We start from the raw sequence: 23,380 nt of genomic DNA, 5'->3' as shown, positions 1-23,380 counted from the left end.
AAGACCTTCAAAATCTATGAAGTATATAGAAGCTGAAGCTGAAGAATTTGAGCAATACCGTTTTCCCCCCCAAATTGAAGCTGAAGAATTTGAGCAATTGAAACATGAATATATGAAGTAAATAGAAGAGGAGAAGACAATTGCGATGGCGAGAAGGTAGGGGATGAAGACGAGCGTGTTGGCAATTAGGTAGGAGGAGAGGCAGTAGACGCCGCTGGAGGCTTCTCGGAGGAGGATTGGGCGCTCGTTAATGAAGATCGGGAGGGTTTCGGTGGTGGAGGAGAGAAGGAAGGTGAGCGTGAACGCGAAGTGACCTAATCGCTTCTCGATCCCCAATTTGTCTAATCCGATGTTGATGTAGATCTTGCCGAGCACGATTTCGACTCCTACGGCTTGCAGTGTGTTGGTGACGAGCAATTGCTTTGTTCTGTAAATGATTTTCCAGAATCAGAAGGATAGGAGTGTGAATTCGTGGATTCTCGAGCTTCCAGATCTGATTTTGTGTTCAATTGGAGGAGGAGAGATGGATTCAATTGACATCTGCTGTATATTGCCCAAAGAACAGTAGTTATTTTGATGTTGGTACATCTGTTGTTCAAATTTACCATGCTTTCTCTAGGTTAACCTAGTTATTATCCATCCTTTTGTCCTATGAATATCGTTAGAGAAGTTTAAATGCAGTTTATACCATGCTTCCTTTGGTTTGCTTTCTTGAGTTTGGTCCTTGTTTTCATGTTCCCATGAAAGTGCAGTTTATTGAATCTAAATATTTCTATTTTCTTTAAAACTATGCTTCTTTTCTTAAAAATATTTGTATGGCAGAGCATGTTGATATGTATTTGAGATAAAGGATACTAACATAATAAAGAAATCCTCATGTAAATTTTGGATGTCCTGTTTCTTGATCATAACTTTCCTTTTGTGATGTATCCCCTGCCACCCTCCACCATGTCATATCATTTTCCTGCTCCTGCTCTGGCTGTTCTGGTGGTTGGAGGTTGGTGAGGATTTCCATGGAGAATTCGAGGGGATCGAGCTGAGGGGGACGGTGAAGCCGTTGGAGAGGAGGAAGGCTTTGAGGGAGAAGATGTCGTCGTGGTGGATCTCGAAGCAGCAGCAGCCGTCGCAGGGCGTGACGCCGGAGCTCTTCTCTGTGCTGCAGTAGGTGAAGAGAGCGCCAGTGTCGTTCCGGAGCCACCAGCAGCGCAAGGAGACGGCGGAGGTGGTGGAGCTCGATCGGATTCTCCAGGTGTTTGATGAATTGATTCAGAAGGTGTGTGTGTTTGTGCGTGTCAAAGTTTAGAGTGATTTGTCTGGCTAATCTAATTATTAAGATTCGATTTTTTTCCATAAAAAATGTTCTTTTTTCTTGTTTATAGTGATGGTTGAATGTGTTATGTTTTTCTAGCAAATGTTTCCTTTCTTTTAAATGAGGGATTTTTTTTGGTGGATTGTTTTTCTTATTCTTGAGCTGAAATTGTTCTTAATGGAGTTGTTGTCTTAGTTAATTCTGCTGATTTTTTTATTGGTCTTGATATTTTACCATAGGTAATCTCTCTCTCTCTATTTGCCTCTTGAGCTAAGATTTCCATAGCTTCTTGGTTATTGTAAGAAACATATTGATCTATTTGAGAGAAAGAGTGAGAGTGAGAGTGAGAGTGAGAGAGAGAGTGAAAAACATCTTGATCTTATGTCAACTACGATGTCAACAGCAAACGTTATTCGTGTCAACTACGATGTCAACATCAAACGTTATTTATGTCAACTACGATGTCAATATCAAACGTTATTTATGTCAACTATTATGTCAACAACAACTCATTCAGGAGACAAAAAAGATTGATTTCTGGAAAAGGATAAAAGAAGATACTGTTGATGCTGCTGCAATGGGGGAGGGTTCCTAATTGAAGATCTTGGCTCTCAGCTACCTTTACTTGCCCGCTAGACTTCAAGGTTGTTTTCTTTACCTGGGTGCATTCCCCGAAGATTGTGAGATACGTGCCTCTAAACTCATCAAACTTTGGGTTGGTGAAGGCTTCTTCCTAAAACCTGCACTACCCACACAAACCATGAACAACTGTTGTGGTTTCTGACTTTTGAACTTAGCAGTAGGTAATATATATGAAATGTTAACCAGTTCAACAACTTGTATTGAAATGTCAACAAAGCAAAAATAATTCTTATAATTAAAAAAGAACAACTATTCTGTCTTAATTTTTTTATTTGAAACAAGTTCCGGTATCATGATCATGCAATAAATGTCAATTGCTTTCGTATCAAATATCAACAACTTATATGAAAATATTAACAGCTTGTATATCAAATGTCAACAACTTGTCAACAATTTGTATATAGTGTCAACAACTCAAAAACAATTCTTGTAATTTAAAAATAACAACTATTTTATCTTCAATTTTTATTTGACACAAGTTTTGGCACCATGATCATACAACACATGTCAATAGCCTGCATATCAAATGTTAACAATTTATAGCAAAATGTCAACAGCTTGTCAACAACTTGTATATAGTGTCAACAACTCAAAAACAATTCTTGTAATTAAAAAATAACAACTATTTTATCTTAATTTTTTTAATTGACACAAGTTCAGGCATCATGTTCATACAATATATGTCAATAGCATGCATATCAAATGTCAACAACTTATAGCAAAATGTCAACAGCATGTTAAAAGCCTGTATATAAAATGTCAACAGCTTGTCAACGACTTGTATTAAGTGTCAACAGCTCAAAAACAATATCAATAGCGAGAATATCAAATGTCAACAACTCTATTAAAATGTCAACAACTAAAAAATAACACTTATAATTCACATATCAATAGCGATAATATCAAATGTCAACAACTCTATTAAAATGTCAACAACTCTATCAAATTCAGAAACATAGCAGAGCTTCCACCAACATACACAAAATCTCTTAGTCAATTAAAAAATCTAACAATTTCGACATGAGGATTCAATATCTCACAAATCTTATTGTTCCAATTTTTAGATCTACAAATTCCAATTCAGGAAAAATGAGTAAAATCGCAGATCTCACTACAAAATCCAACAAAGAGTAGAAATCAAAGATGTCGGCGAGGAGCTCGGGATCCATCTCGAAATCGGGCAAAACGTCGCTCTCGTCGATTCCGAGGAAGAGATCGTCGAAATCAATACTGTCGAACAGATTGACGCCGGAGAAATAGGGGAACTCGGCAGCGTCGATCGAGAAGCCTTCCATTTCGCCTTCCAATTCGGAGGCGCAGCAATGGCGGCGGCAGTGGAGTCGTGTGACAGCGGCGGAGATGAAGTGCGGCGGAGATGAGGAGCCGCGGTGGTTGACGAGGAGGAGATTTTTTTAGTGAAATTGGGAAAATTATTGATGGCAAAGAAGATAAAACATGAAATTACCATTCTGCCCTTTTATAATAAATTAATCTAAAAATATTTTTTGTGTGGCAAAATCTGGACCACTCATTTAATAAAAATGAGTGGCTGATGTTGCATCTCATTTCTCAATTAGCCTAAAAAATCTCAATTGATCATGGACCTTTGATCATATTTATATTTGAGTTTAAGCATATATCTCAAATTTATCATAATTAAATATTTTACATTTTATAAATATAACTAATTTTCATCATTATTTATTGGATTGATCGCATGTTAATTTTATCGGTAGCAACCCGATTAACCCGATGGGCTAGCCCGAAACCCGAGCTTTCAGGGTTAGGGTTGAACTTTTATAACCCGAAAAAATCACAACCCGATTAGCCCGCACCCGATTGACCCGCAACCCGAATAGGGTTGGCCCGAAACCCGGTGGGCTGACCCGATTGACATCCCTAGCAACAATGATGTTAAGTCCTTGTGTTATACAGAATTTAATGCAATTTGTTAGATATAATGAGGTTATCAAATCGACTGATCGTCTTCACGACAATTATTCGAGGTGGGAAAACGTCCTACTAGCTACGTAGTGCTTTATCCACGCAATTACTTGATCCTTAAATTAAATTAAATCATAAAACATGAAAATGAGAGCGAAAAGAAATGCTGAAAGCTACGTATTAACTTGGCTTAACAATGCAAATGATAGTTGCCATCATATTCTTTAATTTTTTTTGCTATCATATTTAAAACACATAGCGAAGACGTGGGGCAAATTTTATGTCGGGCTGATATCGAATCGGGTTGGGCTGAACCAGCCCATTTTACGAATGTGGATTCAGAATGTTATAACTGCAATTTCGAGATATGATGAGGGTAAATGTGGCAATTTCCATTAATAAATCATGTCCTACTAATATCAGATGCATTATTTCTTCCTTAATCCAGACATCAACTTATTTCTTACATTTATTTCTAACTTAATGCTGTCTATTTTAAAATTTAGGTTTTGATACAGAGATGACACAACGGGCTTTTTCAGGGGCCATCAAATTTTGGACCCTCATGAGCCTCCAAAATGACTAAAGTAACCATATTACTTTCCAGATCATTTTGATTAGAGTTTGGTCCCTACAACCTTTTTTCACAAATTATTTCCCATTTCTTCGAAAGAAATTTGAATGCCTTTTCCTTGCGAAGTTCAAATAAATGGAAGCCTAAAGAAAACTGGGTTTTGGGTATTTCATGTAAAATGGGACAACAAAATCCAGTTCTTTAAAGATTCCAATAACATGATATAGTGATTAGGTTTAGTTAGAATTAGATGAGATTTAATAGGTAAAAAATGCATAAGAGTCCGACCATGTTGAATTATATGAAATGCAATTTTATCTAATCTCGGACGAAGATTCAACATGACTTATATCCAGGGACGGGCGCATAAATTTGTTTTGGTAGGGACTAATATCATGGATTTCGTTTTCGAAATTTTGATACATTAATTTTCCTATGCTTCGTTGTGATAATAAGGGCTTTTACACAATAATTCGTACAAAAATACCAAAACTAAAAGATATTATATATATAGATAAAGCTAAGAGATCAAACTTCTTTCTTTTTTTGAGTTGCAAAACCCCAAACCATTATTTCATCATACATAAATAACTCAAAGGAGAAAATGCACGGGTGTATGACTTTGTAACATTTTTAGCACAATAAATCATTCATTAATAGATCGTTTACGCCCAATAAGTTGGATATGAGTCAATTTAAACTTAATGTGATTTATGATGTCAGAAAACAAGGCTAGCCATCAACGACGGCATGTTGCTGTCAACATGAATAAAATGCATGATAGTATTGTTTTGTATTTGAGATTAGCCAATAAAATGCTATAGTATTGTTTTGAATAAATACACGAATTAAACATGATAATACATTTGACTTTGTGACAATTTTAGCCAATAAAAGAAATTTATAAAGAATGCGTATTATTAGCTTGACACATGCAAATCCCATAGATTGATATGATAGTAGTATAATATTAATAATTAAAGAAGCTAAAAGTTGTCATAAAAGTGATCATATTATGAGGCTAAATAAATGAGTGTAGTTTCCTAACTAAAGAATCATTAATTCGACTAATTGAATATTTCGTTATTGATATGATGGGAAGTGATCACAATGTTTGATACATATTGAACCATGTTTGCCAACAAAGTTTGTAGAGATTATGCTTTATTAATATTTGGGACAGATGCACTAATTATTAATTGACATCAATTAGTTGGAAATTGAAATTTTAAGCAAAGATTTAAATTTAAGGGCCAGCTTTAAGAAGATGGGGACATATGTAATTTCACATTAGTGTGGTGCGTTGAGGTCATGATTTGCACATGGACTTATTTAATTGAATTCATTTATTAGGGTCAATTTAATTATGATTAATTGTTTGAATTTTGAGAGGAATAGATTTATTTGCTAGATTTTATAAGGATTAGTTCGTCCGTGGCCGTTTCCAATAAGAAATTGTCTTCTTTTTATTTCTCAAATACATTACACATGTCATATATATATGATGATACACACTATTAATACTGTACTGATAGTTAACTTTAAGCATTGACTGTGATGAAATAAAGCACGATGATAATATAAAATAATATGGAGTATAATATTTGAAAGAAAAATAAATTACAAATCAGAATGTGTAAGATTTAAATTAGATGTTTTGCTTGATCAATTTAATTGGCAAACAGTGGAACTATAATATTTTGATTTCTTTAGAACTTATTTTTTTCCCAAGGTTATTTCGATTAAGAAATAAAAATAATTATTTTAAATTTATGTTCATTTATCAATAAAAATACTCATCTTTTTAATACAATACACTATAATATACGATGCCAAAGTATTTTTGAGATAATTAATTTTGTTTAACTATGACAATTTGTATATTTTATTATCGGATAAATTGTAAGAAAAATAAGAAATTTGGTCAAATTTTGATTTGTACTACAACTTTGAAAATCAATTAAAAATTCATAAAATTCAAATTTATTATTAATTGTTCTGTAGTGAAAAATTATGGGCACACTTTTATCCGCTTATGTATTATACTGTCTATATTTTTCATTCAAACGATGTTGTATTTTTTTATAAATAACATTGTTCTCATTGGCAATAACGTTCATATATTATTTATCGGTTGTCATATCATATAGATTTCATCAAAAAATTTATATCATAAACTAATTGAGAATAAATATAAACTTCATAGTTTTTGTAGATAAAGTTGCAGAATAGGTTGCTTTTCTTAGTAATGTGTTGTTAAATATAAATGTATGTAATAATTTTATTTAAACATTAATTACTTTTTAAGGGCTTATGCTTGTGCACAGCCTACCTATATAGACTTGGTTATTTTTCAATCGAGCGATGATGATAGATAAACTAATCATATTTTAATACACGGTTATACAACGGCCAATAATACCAATATTTTAAAACAAAGGGAATTAAGTAATATAGAGATAGTATCTCAAGTGCTAGTCTATCCCCAGCCAACCTACACAATAGTACAATACCGGGACCATTAAGATTTTTTCATATAATTACCGCCCCTAGATTAGCAACGCTTTCAAAATTAGTACTACTCCACTTTATTTCAGTATTTTCTGATTCAAAAAACAATTACCCTTGAATTCTCACAGATTATAATACTACTTACTAGTCTATAAATATATAAAAAAAAACCCAAAATCACAATAAAAAACTTCGACTGCCTCCAATACACACGCCAAAAATAGAAAAAGAAGGTAGAAAACAAGTTTACTTTTCCATTAAGTGAAACTTTTGCTAGAATAACAGAAAACTTAATCAAATGAATCAACTTAGATGCTTGGCCTCAAATGGAATTTACTTGGACCACAAAACAAATGCACTCTTTCACAACCAAAACCACTAAACTTCTTTTAATCAAAACTTAAAAACAAATTACAATTCTTGAATCACATGACAAGAACCAACTCTCTCTTATTGATCAACAATCTTGCATATAATGAAACAGAGAGAGTGAGAGAACAACGAAACTAAACAATTTCAACTGGAAAACTTCCCTACACCTATCAACCATCAAACTCTGTTTCAGTATTACATATATATATGTGTGTGTGTGAAGAAAGTGAAAAAAAAATAAAATTACATCCCATATTTACTGAAAAGCTTCACTAAGCTCTTGCGACAGCGACGCCAATGCATAGCTCCTCTCATCAGCTCCATCAAACTGAAACTCAAATATGGATTCCAATGAGAATGCATTGATCATGTCGGTTTTCGCCTCCATCCTAGGATTGCTGCTGTTGCTGGAGCTCTCCTTCATTAAATACGCCCCCGAGCTATCCGAATAGTCTGTGTGGTGATCGAAATTCGTCAAATTCGGGATCGAGTTGAATCCGCAGCCGGGGTCGTAAGGCCTGTAGGAAGATGGAGTGTTGAAATCGATGCTTTCTTGAAATTCAGACATGAATATGGGATCGTAGGCGGCTTGTTTTGAGGAGTTTTGCAGCTCTGAATAGTCTTGCTCCATTTTCACCTGGATTTCTACTGGTTTGTGTGTGTTCGGATCAATCCCCTGTTTTTGAAGCTTCTTCTTCAGAGACGAGTTCCAGAAGTTCTTGATCTCGTTGTCTGTTCTTCCTGGCAGCTGTGATGCAATTTGAGCCCACCTATTTTTTTTACAATTAATTATTATTATTTTTTTTTTCAATTTTATGGGTTTGGTTTGAGATTGTGGGAATTAACTAACCTGTTTCCTAGTGCTTCATGGAGATTAAGGATTAAACCCTCTTCTTCTTGAGAAAACATTCCTCTCTTGAGATCAGGCCTCAAATAATTAATCCATCTCAGCCTGCAACTCTTCCCACATCTTTGCAAACCTGCCAAAAATTGATTAATTTAATCACAATTTCCAAGAAATGTTAATTTGATATAAAATGTGAACAAAAATAAAAAAAAAAGACCTGCTAATTTAGGAACAGAGCTCCAACAGCCGACACCAGATTTGGAGATATGATCAAACAGTTTCTCATCTTCTTCAGGAGACCACAGCCCTTTCCTGAGCTTCTGCTGCTTCACACTGCTGCTACACTGTCGCCCCATAATGTCAGCAATGGCACCAAGATTTCTAGCTTGTGTTGGTGTGAGAAAGTGATGCAAGAATGGCTGTGATCACCCCTTTTAATTGGGGGAAAATCAGAGATGATTTATGATAATTTAAGAGAAATTATACTTAGAAATCAAGTTTCAACTGGGGGTGGGGGAGGGGGTGGAGAGGCAATCCAGTGGTTTCTAAGCAAATTCATCTTCTACTGAATTGAACTTTAAGATATCTCTGTCCAAGTGCAATAACAGTGTACAGGTAGTATAATCATGAATTATTTAATTTTATACAATAATTATGTGTACATACTCGAACATCACAATTGACCGTATTTTGGTGTATATATATCAATATGACTTATGGTTTAGTATATAATTATTTGTATAATAAAGTCATTTTATTGATTATTTTGTACTAAAAAACATTATATCAGGATATATACACCTACTTCTAACAATCTTTTTGAGTACAAATTATGCACCGACTATTATAATAAACTCTCAACAATGAGTCAAACAACTTTTTGTTAAATCTCCGGCATGAAAAATAAAATATGGACAGAATAAATTAAAAAATACGTCAATTTTCAACAATATACACTTTGAAACTAATGTGTCCAGTGACTTTAACTCGACCGACAGAGAGAGTAAGAAAGAGTATTGGGCCCATGTAGAAATTGGCCTTTTCAAGAAAACTTTTAAAAAAGTAATAGAAAACAAAATAGATGGGAAAGAAATAAAATGTGGAATTCGTGGGTGATGTATTGTGCCTAATTATTTATGGACAATTTTTCTTCCTATGGTAACAGAGAGTGAAAGGTACGCGCATTAAAATTTAGTTATTGGTATGGCATGCACATTAATTTTAAACTCTTTTTTATTGCCTTCTACTTGATGTGGCAAGCTACGTATTAGTACTATTAATACATGTATGTTATTTATTATATTATCAATATTTTTTTAATCAGTAGTATCACCAATCATTTTTTTTAATTATCTAAAAATTATATTATCAATAATTTTTACTCTTGGAATAACTGATTTATTTAGTCTGAATTTTGGCAATGTGTTTATTTTGGCTCTCATTACAATTAAAGTTTTGCCCTAGTGTTTATTTTGTGAAACAGTAAATCTTTTTATCTTGGCCGTTGAGGTTATTTAGGAAATCATTAGACCCTTGTATATATATTTATTTTATTCTCTAAAAATATGTTTGTGTTTTAATTTGTAAAAAGTTATTAGAGCACCCATAACCGTGCTTTTGCCAGCGAGCACGGTTGTGGGCCCGACCCCACTTTTTCTGCCTGCTCTCTGGCAAGAGCACAACACCCACAGCTGTGCTCTTCTGCAAGGATGAGCACAATTCAATTTAAAATTCAATTAAACAAAAGCATTTCCTTAATATTAAAATTCATTAAAAAAACCTAAATAATATTACAAATGACAAATAAAATAAAAATGACATAATTAAAATCCTAAAAATTTAAAATTACATAATTAAAATACTAAAAATAAAAAAACCACTACTCGTTGCCGAATTTCACCCACATGTGTTTGATTAGGTCTTCTTGTAGCTCAATGTGGGTTCAGGTATTGCGCATTGTGTGCCTTGTCTCGATCCTCTGGCCCACCGTCGTATGCACACCTCGGCGTGGGGGAGACCTAGCGGTTGAGCTTCCGGCTTCATCCTCGTCGTAGAAGCTAGCCGCCCTCGGTCCTTCGTCATAGCTGTGTAAGATAATACACGTGTACATAATGTCGGCGATATTATTCACGTACCAGAGCCGAGCCGGGGCCTTCACAATGTTGAATCGGGCTTGAAGGACCCCAAAGGATCTTTCGACATCTTTCCGCGACGCTGCGCAAAAAGAACCCGTCTCGGGTCGTGCGGGTTGCTGAGCGTCTTCACGAAAGTCGACCACCTTGGGTAGATACCATCGGCGAGATAGTAACCTATGTGGTATGCATTTCCGTTGATGGTGTGTTGACAATTCGCATAAACAATCGCTTTGACATACGAAAACGGCGCCTGAAGTAATCTGCCAGAAACTGCGGCTGGTCGGCAACGAGCCTTTCATGGGCTCTCTCCCGGTCACGATGGATGTAGTTCGTTGAGGAGGAGGAGCGGGGGAATTCGCCGCGACATATGCTTCGTAAGTGGCACGATGTTGTTCGTAGTATTCTTGTTTTTCGCGCTCCGCTTCCGCCATAAGATGGGTGAAATCCATTTGAGGTTTTGAGTTAGAGATGAAGGTGTAGATAGTATGTATGAGAATTATGAATGAGAGATGAATGAGAGATGATTTGATGTGATAAGTGGATGATGAATGTGTGTATTTATAGATGCTTTTGGGGGGGGGGAAATAAAAAAAATAAAAAAAATTCAAAAAATGGGTAAAAAACGGCCATATTTTTGGGATTTGGAAAATATTTTTTTTATTTTTTATCGATTATTAAAATTAAATACCGAATTTTAAAAAAATAAAAAATAAAAATGCCACGTCAGCTGCTCGCTGGCACGGACGTGCTCGATGCATCGAGCAGTGCCGTGCCAGCGGCGGCGGAGCTCGTCCTTGCCAGCGGCACGGACGGACGGACGGACGACGTCCGTCCACCGTTACAGATGCTCTTAGTCGTACTTTTCTGGAGGCACATGGTTTGATATTAGTCGGACCACATTAGCCCTTATTTGACAGTGGTATTATATCCAGAATTGAATAATTATAAAATTTTATGTATATACAAAGTTAATCCATAAGCTAACTATCAATTCAATAAACAATATTAAGAGACAAATTACAATAACCTAACTGTACTAAAGGCTATATTAAGATATACTCTCTCTGCCGCCATAAGCAAATATTTTTTAGACACATGACAATTTGCCTCACAAAATTTAAAATTATAAAATTTCAATTTTTCGTTAGTGTAATGAGTATAATAAAAAGAAAAAAAAAGAAAAAGAAAAATGCGTATAGTATGAAGAAACGACATCCTTTTTAAGTATGACCATACCTAATTAAGTGTTGTTGAACACTTGTTAAAATTGAAATTACATTATTTTGAATTCATTTGTAAACGTTGCGCGACTAACCAAAAATTAAAACAACGTTGGGATTTAAATGACAATTTCAAATAATAAATAATTATTTGAAGAAAGTGCATATGAATAAGAGAATTTTCGGAATAAGGGGTTAAATTCGCTGACCTTTTGTAATTTTGGATCGAGGCATGCGTATTCTTTAGAATAAGGGTTTTGTGATATTTTATCTTATTTATGTTCTATTTTTCCTCTAACCATTTATCAATTGCCTAAATTACCCCCTTCAAATTTTTACCTAAATTCTACTTCATAATTAGAGATTCAGCCGTCTCTTTCTAAATAGGATTTGTCCAGCTTTTTTTTCTTCTTTTCCATATATTTACGTGAACAATTCCTTAATTACTTTAACTAATAATTGTGTTCAAGAGCATTTATCAATCACTTTTAGCTAACATCTATGCTATTAAGTGAAAAAGTGGCTAGTTTTTAATCATATGCAATCAAGAAACATTTATTTATTCATGAGTATTTTTTTCTAAGAAATCCAAAAACAAACATATTCATATAGAAGAGCAACTACCAAAACTCTTCTTCCACAATTTCTTCCAAAAAAGCAATGAATTCAAAAAATCATAGTTTCACAAAATACTTCAAAAAAATCATAGTTTCAGAAAATACTTCCACAAAATTATACTTTCAGAAAATACTTCCACAAAAGCAAAGATCATCCATGAACATGTTCTTCAAAAGCATAATTCCTCAAAATACATGATCACTAAATTGGCTTCCTTGGAGTGAGCTTCTCCTTCGCACATATTTTTACTGTATTTTCTTCTAGGTTTATGCTTTCCACTACCTCTATGCTGCAATCTACTAGGCTGAAATTTTTTTATACTAATGTCAGTATATAAAAAACAGTTGGCCCCATCCTACAAATTATATACTGTTAATTCTTCGTACCTCATTGGTTCTTCAACTGCCTCCTGCCTTTGGCATGCACTGACATGCATCCCACCTAAAGGTCGTCCCTTTGCACGACTCTTCCTGCAACTCAAGTAAATAAAAAAAAGAATAAGATTGAGATAATAAAATAAAGAGTAAGATGCAACTCCAAGTAATTACCTTTTCCTTGTTCCATTAAAAACACATTTAGCTGGTGATTCCCTATGACCAAATTCTTTGCATTGCATACATTGGACCTGCCACATTCCTTTTGTCCTAGATTTGTTTCCCTTACCTTCCAAGCATCTTGGTATTCTATTTTCCATCGGTCTCCTTGGAGCTCGTTTATGCAAAGAGGTAACACCTTGAAGCCAAGGTTCATGCTAGGCCACTGAGACTTGTCAGGAAATGGGCTAATTACCCGTGCATATGCTAGCCTAAATAAACTCACTGAAAAATAAGGATGTAGGTAATCTTCCATTTTAGGATTTCTACGTGAAGTTATCACTGCTAATGCATGTGGGCATGGTTTCCCCAAGACTTGCCACTCCTTACATGAGCAAGTGTGTTGCTCAAGATCCACCACATGTCTAATTACCTTGTATCTATCTGTGATCCCAGTCACTTCTGCCTCACCCATGCCACCTACTTTAACCTTCAGTTGGCCCAATTTTCTACTAAGAACATTGAGATGACGAACAACAATTGAAAGCATAGTGTGGCCTTCCAATCTTTCACCTATATTTCTCCTCCTTGCATAGAGCTCCATGAACTTCGATCTCAGATTGTCAACTAGCTCGGCTATTGGAAGGTCCTTAAGGTCCTTCACCCACCTGTTCCATACTTCTGCAGTATTGTTTATAATATAATCACATTTGATCTCTTCAGAAAATTTGCTCCTCATCCAAAGTAGTTTGTGATATGTCTCTAAGAAGGGTTGAACTCTGTCATTTGCTTCATACATCTTGTGCATTAGGTGTTCATGATAAATTGGACAAAATGTCCTAGCTGCAGGATACATGTGTCCAAAAATTGGACCTTGAAACCTCTTAGAAAAATTCTTCATCAATTGGAAAAAGCACTCTCTGTGCTCTACCAATGGAAACACTGCCTTCACAGCATTCTCCAACCCCTTGCATGTATCTGAACAAATAGCTAAATGAGGTGAACTTCCAATTTCCCTCTTTAGCTGCTCCATAAACCAAATCCGTTCTTCATTGGTCTCGCTTTCAAACAACCCAAAAGCAACTGGAAATATCCAGTTGTGGTCATCTAATGCAGTTGCTGAAGCTAGCTGTCCATTCCATCTACCATTAAGAGCCGTTGCATCTACACTTAAATATGGCTTACACCCATTTAGGAAGCCATTGATACCAGGCTTGAAGCAATAAAAAAATCTTTGAAAGTACACCCCATCTTCGGTCTCTTTCAACCCTATCTCAACCATGCTCCCTGGCATTTTAAGCTCAACCATTGCCTTAAAGTTAAACAAATTCCCAAAACTGTCTTCCCATGTCCCATACAATTTTTCATGTGCAATCTGCATACCAGCATATATAGTTGAATAATTAATTGTGGTTACATACTTCTCCTGTAACTCATTTTGCAGCTTCTTTGCTCCCATGTTTTCTTTAAAAAAAGAGATTGTCTTTTCTCCAACTCAATAATACGATGCCATCTTAGTACTCACTCTACCAGTGGATGAACAAAAATGCTCACTTTTATTCAAAGTAACCTATTTCAGGGATACAAATATATTAGTTAGAAATGCACACATAATTAAAATTAGCAAATATATTAACTACATTAACAGTACACATTATTAACAAGTTAGCAAATATACCTTGACATGCTTTTCTTCTTTCATCAACCTAGCAACAATTGACCATGGACAACTCTTTGCTTTGCAGAAGCCTCTGAACAAATTTGGATTGGATTTCTCCGTTCCTAGTTCAAATTGAGTCTTTATAGCATGTTGCTTCACTGTTCTCCTGAAATCATTCATATTTGCATATACGGTTCCAACATCCATCGGAGGGTCTTCCATATCATGAAATACAGTCTCTTCATTAGGAATATGATCATCAACTGTTATGTGCATTATCTCATCAACAATTGGATCAGAATTCATTTTCTCTACTGCATCACTAGGTTTCTCTAAGGTTAGACCAACAAAAGCAAACATTGTTTCTTCATCCATCAAGCTCTCGGGAGCACCAATTTGTGATTATTCAAGTGGAATAATTTCTATATTATCTCAATCAATAGTATCAATTTCATCTATGTGATCCATCCTACCAAATAACAAAAGAACTAAATATATTAAAATTTTCAACATAATTATACAAAATTTTAAACAAATATATATGTATATATAAATAAACGTGTATATATATGTATTGTATGTGTATGTATTCTGCCACAAACCAATGTGTACATATATATGTATTCAACTGCATAAAATTTCAAACAATTGCATGTCAAAATTTTCAATTACGTGAGCAAATTAATATCAACACACTAATATACCATCGATATCTCTACTTTTGAGACGTGTATATATGACAGAAAAAACAAAAACCATGTACATATACATATTACATATACAGAAATATGTATATGTGTAGTTTGAATTCCTTACAGAATCACAACTATTTTGTGTTAAAGAGACGGAAGAGAAAGGTAGAGGCAGAGGCAGCGAACAGTGGAGGCACCCGTGAAAGATGATGGAAACTGGTCTGGAGTGAGGAAAAGAGGGGATGAAGGCAGTGAAGAGTGGAGGCAGATTTGGAATAAAAAAGGCGGGTGATTTGGGACAGAAACGGCGCTGAATTTATTGTGAAGTAGAATTTAGGTCGCTGAATTTTTTATGAAGTAGAATTTAGGTAAAAATTTGAAGGAGTAATTTAGGCAATTGATAAATGGTTAGAGGGAAATAATATTAATAAAGAACATAAATAAGATAAAATATCACGAATCCCTTATTCTGAAGAATACGCATGCCTCGATCCCAAATAAGAAAGGTCAGCGAATTGAATCCCTAATTATGAAAGGTCAGCGAATTTAACCCCTTATTCCGAAATTTCTCGATGAGTAAACACATGATAATTGTTATAGTACTCCCTCCGTCACTGAAAAGTATGAATTCTTTCATTTTCAGTCTGTCCCTGAAAAGTATGAACATTCTAATTTTGAAAACCAAATTCTCTTTAATGAGGTGAGACTCATTCTTTACTAACAATACTTTAAAACATTTTCTATCAATATCTCTTTATTGAGATGAGACTCATTCATACTTTTCAAGGACGGAGAGAGTGTATTTTACAAAACTTGATCATATTCTATTTTCACGCTATTTGTAAATTAGTACACATTTAGTTAATTATAATCTGCATTTTACAACCAAATTAGGGTTTTCTGGATTGTTCGTGAATAAATTATCTACTACTGATTTACCTTTTTTTAATTTTACTCCATCTGTTTAATTGTCCAATTTTGTTCCGGCACAGATTTTAAGAAATGTAAAGGAAACTGAGTTAAAAAGTTAGTGGAATATGAGTCTCACTTTTATTTATTAGTTTTATAATAAAATGTTAGAGAAATAAATTAGTAGAATGTGAGGCCTACTTACCATTTATGATAAAAGTGAAAGTGGACAACTAATGAGGGACGGACGATAATAACAAAAATGGACAATTAATAGGGGGGGAGAGAGTACATTTTTTCGAATTAGTGTGTCGCATACACATACCCATAATTATTTCGCGTTGGAGTACACATAGTTATCTTGGGGACCAATCAACATCGATTGCAAATTCAAATTGTATACTTATGTCATGATATACTTAATACAGTACTGTTAATTACAAGTGTAATTTTGGGTGCGCAGGAGTCAGGACTCAGGACCATAAACCGGTGAAGGTTTAATGGTAGTTATATATTTATATGTTAATTTTCCAATTAATAACAATTTCAAGGTATGGAATATAAAATACAACAAACATAATTATGAGACATAAGGAGTTATTTTGGCAACTATACTCACTATAAATAGTTTATTTTACAAACTCTTGTGTTCAGAGATTTGTAGTGAAGTTAAAATTACAACATAAGTATAAGTTCGTCAAAAAAAAGGTACAGTATTTCGCAATTCTCAATTTATTGCAAATAATCTGGATCTAATATTAGGATAGAAATTGTCTCTTCATCGTGAGGTCGCATTTGAGCCCCCCTTTAAGATCATATTTACGCCTTCAGACATCTTTTCGGCAATGCGCAACTTGAATAATATACTTTTTATATAATTATAAAAAAATACAGCAGCCATCGATGCAGATGATGATCACTGTGGTTGAGATGCAGCCGACATGACCACGTCGGACGACACAAATTTGAAATATTTGTGCCTAAAAGGTTCACACGACCACACAGAATCACATCTGGATTTGTCCAATTTCTATTCACTCTCGTAGAGTCATTTTCTACTATTTGTTTCCCTGCTGTCCCCTCAAGTAACTCTCAACCCAATATGATCATTGATGGGGTACGAACTAAACCCTAATGGCAAGCCCAATAATAGTGACGGCCCATCAGCCCAGAGCCCAAGAAAGAGTATCTGTTCGGCACCAAAGAGTTCGGCACGACCAAAGAGTTCGGACTCAGCCTACAGCTCGGTAAAAGCCGACCAGTCAAGCTCTCCTCTCAGATCGGCAAGAGCTGATCGGTAAAGTCCAGCAGTTCGGTCTCAGCTTTCGACCGAACTAGGAGTTAGTGGACTCATGAAAGGCCTCCACGACCTCCGCTATACCCACGATCTATTTAGTGGTACGAAGCAGTTATTGAGCAGTTATTGCTCACCCACGATCTTGTTAGTGGGGCTGCAAACCACGACCTTAGTTCAATGTATAAATAGAACTTAGATCAGATAGAAAAGGGTTAAGCTCTCTAGAGATAAAATAGCATATAGCAAGTCTGTGTTGTAAGCTGTAATCCCAGATCAAGCAATACAATCTTGCCCTCCCTTCTTCCCGTGGACGTAGATTTACCTCAGTAAATCGAACCACGTAAATTCTTTGTGTCGTAATTTTCATTCTCTACCAGCATTTACTAACATCAGAAATTCGCGGATCCATCACTGGCGCCGTCTGTGGGAAACAGAGAACAAAATTTGTGATAAAGCGAATTTTTGATCCATTTTTTCCGCCCAAAAAATGCATACCAGATCGCAGAGTACCCGTATTCCTGCCCGTGAGAACCAGGAGGAAGCCAATCCATCCCATAGGTCTGGAAAACAGCCTAGGGATAAATCCACCACCAGTTCTCATGGCGAAGGAACAAGCCGCTCCAAAAATCGTCCCACTGAGTCTTCCCAGCAGCCCGATTTGAATGAGGCTGTCAAGCAGTTTTTGGAGGCGAAGCAGGAGGAATTCTTAACCTTCCTGCGAAAAAGCCAAAAGCAGCCGGAGACGAAAACGGCGGATTCTCCTTCTCCCTCCGCACAAGAAAGTCACTACCGCAGTAGTGTCGCATCTCCCAAGAGAAAGAATCCCCGTCCCCCACATGTTCCAGTTCTTCCTCGGTACCGGAATCACAGGAGAACTCAATCTCCTCCATACCGACGAGATATCGGATTCGCCGTGTACGGAGCACTGAAGACTCCGTTCTCGGACGACATCACCCGAACTCCCCTACCACAGAACTACCGAACTCCGTCGATGACTTACGACGGGCTCGTGGACCCTCACGATTTCTTGGGGCGCTATCAATATAACATGGCGAACCAGGGTCTCAACGAGGTCCACATGTGCAAGCTGTTTCCCGAGCTGCTCATCGGGAACGCGAGAAGGTGGTTCGATAGCCTCCCCCAGGGCAGCATCAGATCTTACCGAGATCTAATGGATGCCTTCCACAGGAGGTTCTTTCAGAAAGCGGAAGCCCGAATCACTTCGGCTCAGCTGCTTTCCATTCGTCAAGGTCGCGACGAAAAAATCAGCGACTTTATGACAAGATTCCACAAAGAATGCCTGCAAGTAGACGATCTCAACGATCTGCTTGTCATCTCGGCATTCCAAAATGGAATCCTGCCCGGAGCTCTCTACAGGAAGCTCGTTGAGTGCGGTCCGCAGACAGCTCAGGAAATGTGGGACATTGCGGACCAGTACTCCCGGGCCGATGAGGCAGACCGTCGCAAACGGTCGTTAGACAGCTCATCGACCCGAGGAGACAGAAGGAAGCCCGATCATAGCGATCAGGGGCATCCTCGCCGGACTCCATTTGAAAGAATTCAAAGGGCTCCGGTGCAAGACAGATTGGGACCTCGTCTCAATCCCGAGAAGCCGCCCGCTCAGTTCGTACCGCTGAACAAGCCGAGAGCGGAAATTTTCGAACTGCACTCTGACCTATTCGAAAAGCCAAAGCGGATGACGAAATCAGCCGCGCGCCGACCACAGGATAGCTACTGCTCCTACCATCAAGACCACGGTCACGATACTGAGGAGTGCAGAAACTTGGCTGCAGGTATCGATGTTCTTGTGAAGGCAGGGACATTGAAAAAATACCGAAGCAAGCAGCCAAAGAAGAATAAAAAGCAGAGTGGTGCGAACTGCGCTCCTCAGGATCCGAAAAGACAGCCGGATCCCGAAGACGATGACGAGCCGCAATATGATGGAGTAATCCAGACTATTGACGCGCTCCCTGCCGGGAAGACCAAGTCGTCCCTAAAGTCAGAACGCAGAGGCTCCAATCGAGAGGAGCCAACGCATAAAAGGCTGAAGCAGGACGAAGTGATTACGTTCTCGGCTGCTGATCCCGTCCCGGCCATCTCTCCTCACCAAGACGCCATTGTCATCCAAGCCGGAGTGGCAAACAAACTGATCCACAGGGTGTTTGTGGATACAGGAGCGTCGGTTAGCATTCTTTTTAAAGAGTGCTTCGACAAACTAGAAGTGGACCCAGCTCGGCTCAGTCCGGCTCCGCTTCCCCTGAAGAGCTTCACCCAGGAGGACACCCGCCCTGAAGGTATTATCAGCCTTCCGATCACGGTGGGGAAAGCGCCTACTAGCTCCAGTACGATGATTGAGTTTTTCGTGGTGAAAGCTCGGTCCCCGTACAACGTCATCCTGGGAAGAGACTGGCTCAACACAGTTCGGGCCGTTTGCTCCACCTATCACCTCACCATCAAGATCCCTACTAAAGGAGGGATAGCGGTCATCCGAGGTGACCAAAAGAGAGCAAAGGAATGTCTGCAAATTGCGCTTAGAAGTGCCGAGCAGTCAGATCGGCACCACCAAGCATAGCAATCACAGCAGCCGGAGTCAGAGGCGATGACCGAAGTCATACCGGAGCCGAACTCGATGACAGTTCAGCTGTACGAAGACGATCCATCCAGAACGGTTAAGATCGGCTTCGCGGGAACGCCCCTACTTCGGGAAAAAACCATCCAGCTCCTCAAGGAGTATAAAGACGTCTTTGCATGGTCTCCGTTGGACATGACCGGAGTGCCCCCCGAGGTAATCACTCATCGGTTAAATATTGATCCTTCAGTCCGGCCGATAAAACAGAAGCAAAGACTCTTTGCGGCAGAACGAAGTCAAGTCATCCATGACGAAGTCCGTCAATTATTGAAGGCGGATGTGTTATTCGAAGTGAAGTATCCTTCGTGGGTGGCCAATCCTGTCATGATCAAGAAAAAGGAAGGAGGATGGCGGATGTGCATAGATTTCACCGATCTAAATAAGCACTGTCCCAAAGATTGCTATCCCCTTCCGAACATAGATAAAAAAGTAGAAGCTTTGATAGGCTTTGAAATTTTTTGTTTTCTTGATCTGTACAAAGGATACCATCAAGTTTTAATGGATGAGATTGACGCTTCAAAAACGGCCTTCATTACTGATTTCGGCATTTTCGCTTATAAAAAGATGCCATTCGGTTTAAAGAATGCCGGAGCCACTTATCAAAGGATGGTAGACAAGCTTTTTCGGCACCTGATTGGAAAGGAGGTCGAAGTGTATGTTGACGATATAGTCGTCAAAAGCAAAAGCACTTCGGAGTACGAGCACAACCTCAAGTCCACTCTCGACGTGCTCAAGAAAGCCAACCTCAAACTTAATCCCCAAAAGTGTACCTTTTTGGTAGATTCGGGAAAGTTTCTGGGTTGTTGGGTTTCAAAGGACGGACTCAAGGCAAACCCCTCAAAAGTTCAAATCGTTCAGAACATGGCAATGCCGAAGTCCATACATGACGTGCAAAGGCTAACCGGATGTCTAGCCGCCCTGAATCGATTCCTTTCCCAAGCAGCCGAAAAGCAACTGCCGTTCTTCAAGGTGTTGAAAAAGGCACCAAAGTTCGAGTGGGGAGCCGAGCAGAAAAAGGCCTTTGACGGGCTCAAAAGTTACTTAGCCGAGCTTCCTATTCTCTCTGCTCCAACCGAAGCCGAAGTAATATTCTTATACTTAGCGGCATCGGATCAAACCATCAGCGCGGTGCTTGTACGAGAAGAAGGCCTAAAGCAGCTTCCCATCTATTTTACAAGCCGAGCATTAAGAGGTCCAGAAACCAGGTATCAACCTCTGGAAAAGATTGCTCTGGCATTAGTAAATGCAGCAAGGAGACTGCGGCCATACTTCTATGCTCACAAGGTATGCGTCTTAACTGATCTGCCACTTCGGCAAGTGTTGACCAAACCAGAAGCATCAGGCAGAATCGCCAAGTGGGCTATAGAGTTGGGAGAGCACACAATTGAATATCTACCTCGGAAAGCCATCAAGGGACAAGCCTTGGCAGATTTTCTTGCAGAAGCAAAGTTCGATCAAGCAATTCCTGTTATGGCCGAACAGAAGAATTCTGCCAATGCCGAACTAGCACAGCCCTTGGAATCCGAAGTAGAGCCGCCGGACTGCTGGAGCGGATTCGTAGATGGAGCTTCAAACAAGATGGGAAGTGGAGCTGGTATTTTACTTGTCGCTCCCGACGGACACGAGGTAACCTACTCACTTCGGTTCCTATTCCCCACTACTAATAATGAAGCCGAGTACGAAGCCCTCCTGGCCGGACTCCAGTTAGCGCAAAGTCTGCTCGTCAAATCTCTCAAAGTCCATTGTGATTCACAAGTCATAGTAAATCACATGTTGGGTACAAGTGAAGCTCGTGACGAGAGAATGAAGAAGTATTTGGACAAAGCGCGAAGCATCAGCCGAAGTTTCTCCTATTTTCGGATAATCCGCATTCCTAGAGCGGAAAATAGCCGAGCAGATACCTTAAGTAAGTTGGCCTCAGATCCGAGCTCAAAGGCGGAAGAATTAATGCATCGAAGCATTGATGAAGCCGAGGTACATTCAGTATCCAGCTCGCCGAACTGGATGACGCCGATCTTGCAGTATCTGGATCAAGGACAATTGCCCGAGGATAAGAGAGAAGCTCGGAAGATCACGTGCCGAGCACTTCGGTACGAACTTCATGAAGGAGTCCTCTTTAGAAAGTCTTACCTCCAGCCGTTATTGCGGTGCGTAGGACCAGAAGAGACGGACTACATCCTCAGAGAAGTTCATGAAGGATCGTGCGGTAGCCACATCGGAGCCAGAGCTTTAGCTAAAAAAGTTCTGAGATGGGGATATTATTGGCCAACCATGGTACAAGAGGCAGTGCAGCTCGTCAAGAAGTGTGCGAAGTGCCAAATTCATGCAAATGTCCCAAGGATGCCGCAGACCGATCTATACACTATGCAAAGCCCTTGGCCTTTCATGCAATGGGGCATAGACATAGTGGGACCACTTCCTCAAGCTCCTCGGCAAATGAAATTCCTTATCGTTGCCGTGGACTACTTCACGAAGTGGGTGGAGGCTGAACCATTAGCTACGATAACGAGCTCAAAGGCATTGGACTTCGTCTGGAAGAACATAGTGTGCCGATTTGGCATACCCCACATCCTCATCTCGGATAATGGGACTCAGTTCACCGACAAGACGTTCAAGAATTGGTGCCAAGAGCTGAACATTCAACAGCGGTTCACTTCGGTCTCCCATCCCCAAGCAAACGGACAAACGGAAGTAACGAACCGGATTCTGGTGAAAGGGTTAAAAGCTCGGTTAGAACAAGCCAAAGGACAATGGGTAGAAAATCTCCCTCAAGTCCTATGGTCCTACCGAACTACGCCCAAAACCTCCAACGGTGAAACTCCGTATAGTCTGGTGTACGGCACTGAAGCCGTAATTCCGGTGGAGATCGGCGTACCCAGTCCCCGAACTCTAACTTTCTCCTCAGAAATGAATGACGACGGACTGAGAGCAGAACTAGATCTCGCCGAAGAAAGAAGAGAATTGGCGTGCATAAAAGCAGCCAAGTATAAGGAGCAAGTAGCCCGGTATTATAACCAAAGGGTGAAAAAGCTTCAATTTCAAGTGGGAGATCTCGTCTTGAGAAACAACGAAGTAAGCCGAGCAGAAAAGCTGGGCAAACTCGAACCCACATGGGAGGGTCCATATCGGGTGTCAGAAGTCCTCGGCAAAGGGTCTTATAAATTGACTCACATGTCAGGAGAACAAGTACCCCGAACATGGCACGTCTCCAACCTCAAGAAGTTCCACTTGTAAGAGACAAAAGTCCGGTCAGTCCGTCTCGTGTCTAGTTCGGTCATAGGGGTATATGTTTTTATTTGTTTGTTTTTTACTTGTACCTTTTACTTGTCGTTTTATAAAAAGTTTAAAGTTTTTTTCTTTCGTCTTTTTCATTTTTTCCCTATGTGTTTTGTCTCTATGTGCTTGTCGTCTCTTACAAATGGTACCAAGGTATATCGTTCTTTAAAGACTGATCCCCTTTTTAGATCGATTATTAAAGACTATTGTGA

General features: G+C 38.4%; 2 protein-coding genes across 2 annotated transcripts; both read right to left on the bottom strand.

The window, feature by feature from the left end:
- Positions 1-7,341: 7,341 nt before the first annotated feature.
- On the bottom strand, positions 7,342-8,744 carry LOC121749678 (myb-related protein Hv33-like). The gene is made up of 3 exons (XM_042144263.1): positions 8,417-8,744; positions 8,203-8,332; positions 7,342-8,122 (listed from the first exon to the last, which is right to left on the bottom strand). Exons 1-3 carry the CDS (start codon positions 8,553-8,555, stop codon positions 7,609-7,611), a joined length of 783 nt encoding a protein of 260 aa, XP_042000197.1. The 5' UTR covers positions 8,556-8,744; the 3' UTR covers positions 7,342-7,608.
- Positions 8,745-12,570: 3,826 nt separating this feature from the next.
- LOC121749194 lies at positions 12,571-14,740 on the bottom strand. Its single transcript, XM_042143783.1, has 3 exons — positions 14,384-14,740; positions 12,836-14,080; positions 12,571-12,642 (listed from the first exon to the last, which is right to left on the bottom strand). Exons 1-3 carry the CDS (start codon positions 14,738-14,740, stop codon positions 12,571-12,573), a joined length of 1,674 nt encoding a protein of 557 aa, XP_041999717.1.
- Between the last annotated feature and the right edge of the window lie 8,640 nt (positions 14,741-23,380).

Source organism: Salvia splendens, chromosome 9, assembly GCF_004379255.2.
Source record: "Salvia splendens isolate huo1 chromosome 9, SspV2, whole genome shotgun sequence".
In the NCBI taxonomy this organism is placed as follows: domain Eukaryota; kingdom Viridiplantae; phylum Streptophyta; class Magnoliopsida; order Lamiales; family Lamiaceae; genus Salvia; species Salvia splendens.
Note: the sequence above shows the minus strand (reverse complement) of the source record. Positions and strands in the feature narration are given on the sequence as shown.

What these genes read in the sequence shown, in the direction of transcription:
- LOC121749194 (XM_042143783.1), bottom strand. Translation starts at nt 14,740, where the DNA reads ATGGATGAAGAAACAATGTTTGCTTTTGTTGGTCTAACCTTAGAGAAA. An exon ending in AAGAAGAAAAGCATGTCAAG is followed by an intron (nt 14,081 to 14,383) that starts GTATATTTGCTA and finishes GCTGGTATGCAG; the next exon opens with ATTGCACATGAAAAATTGTA. An exon ending in AATACCAAGATGCTTGGAAG is followed by an intron (nt 12,643 to 12,835) that starts GTAAGGGAAACA and finishes CTTGAGTTGCAG; the next exon opens with GAAGAGTCGTGCAAAGGGAC.
- LOC121749678 (XM_042144263.1), bottom strand. Translation starts at nt 8,555, where the DNA reads ATGGGGCGACAGTGTAGCAGCAGTGTGAAGCAGCAGAAGCTCAGGAAA. An exon ending in CTCTGTTCCTAAATTAGCAG is followed by an intron (nt 8,333 to 8,416) that starts GTCTTTTTTTTT and finishes AATTTTTGGCAG; the next exon opens with GTTTGCAAAGATGTGGGAAG. An exon ending in CATGAAGCACTAGGAAACAG is followed by an intron (nt 8,123 to 8,202) that starts GTTAGTTAATTC and finishes TAAAAAAAATAG; the next exon opens with GTGGGCTCAAATTGCATCAC.